A 3,607-nucleotide genomic window follows, 5' to 3' on the forward strand; every position below is an offset into this window, starting at 1 on the left:
AAAAAAAAGAAAAAGAAAAATGTGCTGTAACTTTTGGAGACAAAAAACAACAACAAAACCCAAGGAATTAAAATCAGCGCTGCAAAAAATGCCATGTTAGAATGATGGGCTGACTCCAATAGTCCAGAAATATAAGATGAATTTAATAGGGTTAAATATTATGACCTATGTTTACATTTTAAAAGCACTGTATTGAGGTACGGAAATGAGAAATAATGGTTACATTGCACTAGTTAATTTTTTAAAACATATATATCAATAGCATTCCATTAGGTCTCAGATTTTTTTTTTTTTTTTTTTTTTTTGAGATGGAGTCTTGTTCTGTTGCCAGGCTAGAGTGCATTGGATTGATCTCTGCTCACTGCAACCTCCATCTCCTGGGTTCAAGTGATTCTTCTGCCTCAGCTTCCCAAGTAGCTAGGACTACAGGTGCGCACCACCACACCCAGCTAATTTTTGTATTTTTAGTAGAGATAGAGTTTCACCATGTTGGCCAGGATGGTCTTGGTCTCTTAACCTTGTGATCTGCTCACCTCAGCCTCCCAAAGTGCTGGTATTACAGGCGTGAGCCACTGCACCCAGCAGGTCTCAGATTTTTTAAATCTTATTGAAATGATTTGTTGGAATGATTTGAAAGTAACACAGTTGCTGACAGCATATTGCTACCCCAAACAAACAAATTTTAGGCTTCTTTAATTTTAAAAACTAGTGTTCACAATCAAGAAGGTAAGAGGGATTCTCTGCTTCTTCCCTAGACATTATGCCCTAAGGAGGAGGAGAAAGAGGAGGAGGGAGAGGGAGGGGGAGTGGGAGGGGGATGATGATAATTTAGAATTAACAAACTTTCACCTAATGACAAAGCTAACAGCAGAGCGATACAATGTAACATCATGTCATGGGGAGCAAGTGATGAAACCATGGGAGTAAAATGATCTAAAATGAGGAGATGAGGGAATAAAAATAGACATCATTTTGTTTTAAACAGGGCTTTTTTGGTTGGGAGTAACTAAAGCCTACTCCAATTGATACAAATATCTCAATGAAGAATATCTCCAACTGATAACAGTATCTCTAAGAACAGGAAGTGCATCATTAGGACTAGAGCATTATTAGAAATCAGAATGGCCTCTTCCCTCCCTTCTCTTCTTGTGACCATGAATGTCATGGTGCTTTATCTTTGGAAAGCAGGAATGGGGGAGCCATAGGGTAATTTTTTACCTCTTATTTTGAAATGGCCTTCTCAGCCCCAGCTTTGTATCATCCCCTAACAGAGATTGACATGTTCATGTTCCTAACAGAGATTGAAAAATATCTGTTGTATTTCCAAAATCTTGGAAGACAATCTCATTGACCAGCTACAGTCTGTTTTCTACCTCTGTTCCGATTATTTGTAGCCAGGAAAAAGAAAGGTGATATAGTTCAAAACAGAGCTGGAGACAGACAGGAGGGTGGGAATCAAGGGCAGGCGTTCCAAACTGTTTGGTGCAGGTGCCATGAAAAATTAGAATGGCTTTGTTGAAGAGAAATTATATTTGGAGGAGGTGGGTCTTAAGGAGCAGGCTTCTGGGAATCAGGCTTCAGTTCAACGAAAGAAAACACTTAAAACTTCATAAGACTGGGACAGGCTATTTTGGATTATAAGTTCCTTATCAACTGTGGGCTGCAATGGCCATTTGTTGATGGAACTAATATTATAGAAGAGATTCAAGTGTTAGATGGCAGGATAGTTTTGTTGACCTGTGAAGTTCCTTCTAAGCCTGAGAGTAAAATCAGTTTTATCATAAGTTATTTCTACCAAAGTAATAAAATATATTTTTCTTATAAATATATATGGTATCTTAAACCAAGGAAAGTAATAAGTGATGGCTATAGAATTTCCATTTCAGTTGGTGTGGGAAGTAGAAAAGTTCCTTTTTAAAGTTTCCTTTCTTGTTAAAGAATAAATCATAAGTGTGCTAATAATTCTTTGTTAAGCCCAATTCTATATAGCTGTTAAACATGCCATGCTTACAGGCACATAATATATTCTATGTCCTTGTACTTTAACCAAGATACCGGTGCTGGACGTGCTCACAGGCATGTCCCAGCTCTCCATTGCTTTTACCTGTTTAGAAAAGTTTTAAATTGTTAGCCAATTGAGTTTTAGTTTAGATTGTGAGGTCTGGCTCCTGCCAACAGAGATTAGACACAGCAGTAAGGTTGACCCTGAATGCATAAGGGATAAATTTGTCTGTTTTCTTTTGTTCATTGTAGTCTGATGGCAAGATGGCTAGTGAGAGTATCCTTCCTGCAGTCCAGGAAGTAAAACTTGCATTGCTAAAAAATCCTTTGTCTCCTTGCTGATTTTTCTTTGCGGCACTGAGCATCTGTTTCCAACAGTTGGGTTTGTTCAGGAGTAGCAGTCTGGTGGCAAGGGGAGAGCAGGGGCAAGCGCTAAAGGAATTGCTTTGGAGCTTCTTGTACTATCATTGTAAGCTATCTTAGCTCTTGTGGAGTGACAAACCACCCTAAAGTTTAGTGGAGTGGGTTAAAACAACAATCATTTATTTAGCTCTTGTTTCTGTGGGTTGGCAGTTTGAGCCTGGATCAGCTGGGTGGTTTTCTGGCCTTATTCCTGTGTCTCTTGGCAGCTGCTGGTTGGTTGGAAGCTGGCTGATCTAGGATGGCAGCAGGTGGACTGATTTGTCCGCCTTAAGTCAGAAGTGACCTAATGTCATGTCCACTGAACTCTGTTGATCAGAGTGAGTCTCAGGATCACCTAAGTTCAAGAGGTCTAGAAATTGACCTTGTCCCTTGATCAGAGGAGCTGCAAAGCTACATTGCAAAGAGGGGAGACCTAGGGAGGGGAATAATTTTCACCTTCTTTGCAAATAATCTACCATATGAACCATATTGTTTTCTGTATCATGGAACAATAAAAATAGCATTTTAAAAGGTTCTTTTATTCACATTTTACATATTGAGAAACCCTACAAACCCCTATTTGTATAGATAAATTTGGATAATAAATATAATAGCTGAAAAGCAGGTTTTGTTCTTGTACTGAATTATTTGTTGAAGTGGTGTGAGTTAGTTAAGTTATGGATTATAAAATAAAATATTTTCCTTCTTTCAAAATAAGGTAAAAGCATTCAAAATATGTTCACTGAATGTGTCCAAAAAAAAATCTACCTGACATTGTATATATTTATGTTCTGTTGAATAGTTAATAATGTTGAATAAAATAATGTTGAATACAAAATTATGTCAAGAATACATTACTGTAAATGCAAATGTGGCAGGGTTTTTTGCTTAAAAAGTAACAGTTTTATATATAGTTATTTGGAATTTGAAGTTTAACCATCTGTCTTATTTCTAGGAGCTCTGCCAGTGCCGGCCAGGTGAGGGCAATTGCTCCTGCTGTAAGGAGTGCATGCTGTGTCTTGGGGCCCTTTGGGACGAGTGCTGTGACTGTGTTGGTAAGTTGATACCAAGTGAGACTTCTTAGTATTTCTTATCCCAGAATCCTTGGCTTTAAGAGACTTTAAGGAATATAAATGTAGTTTATGTGTATAAACAAGTATGTGTGTGAAACATAGAGAACATTGTATTTTTTTTTTTTTTTTTT

The 3,607-nt window shown here is 37.7% G+C and overlaps 1 protein-coding gene across 3 annotated transcripts in view; it reads left to right on the top strand.

Moving 5' to 3' along the window:
* Positions 1–3,607, top strand: part of TWSG1 (twisted gastrulation BMP signaling modulator 1) — a 59,246-nt gene that overhangs the window by 25,319 nt on the left and 30,320 nt on the right. For all 3 annotated transcript variants that reach the window (XM_017543947.2, XM_037744046.1, XM_017543946.2), the window contains exon 3: positions 3,359–3,458. In XM_017543947.2, coding sequence (XP_017399436.1) covers positions 3,359–3,458 — 100 coding nt within the window. The remainder of the gene's footprint in view (positions 1–3,358; positions 3,459–3,607) is intronic.

This window comes from Cebus imitator, unplaced genomic scaffold (genome assembly GCF_001604975.1).
Source record: "Cebus imitator isolate Cc_AM_T3 unplaced genomic scaffold, Cebus_imitator-1.0 Scaffold162, whole genome shotgun sequence".
Taxonomy (NCBI): domain Eukaryota; kingdom Metazoa; phylum Chordata; class Mammalia; order Primates; family Cebidae; genus Cebus; species Cebus imitator.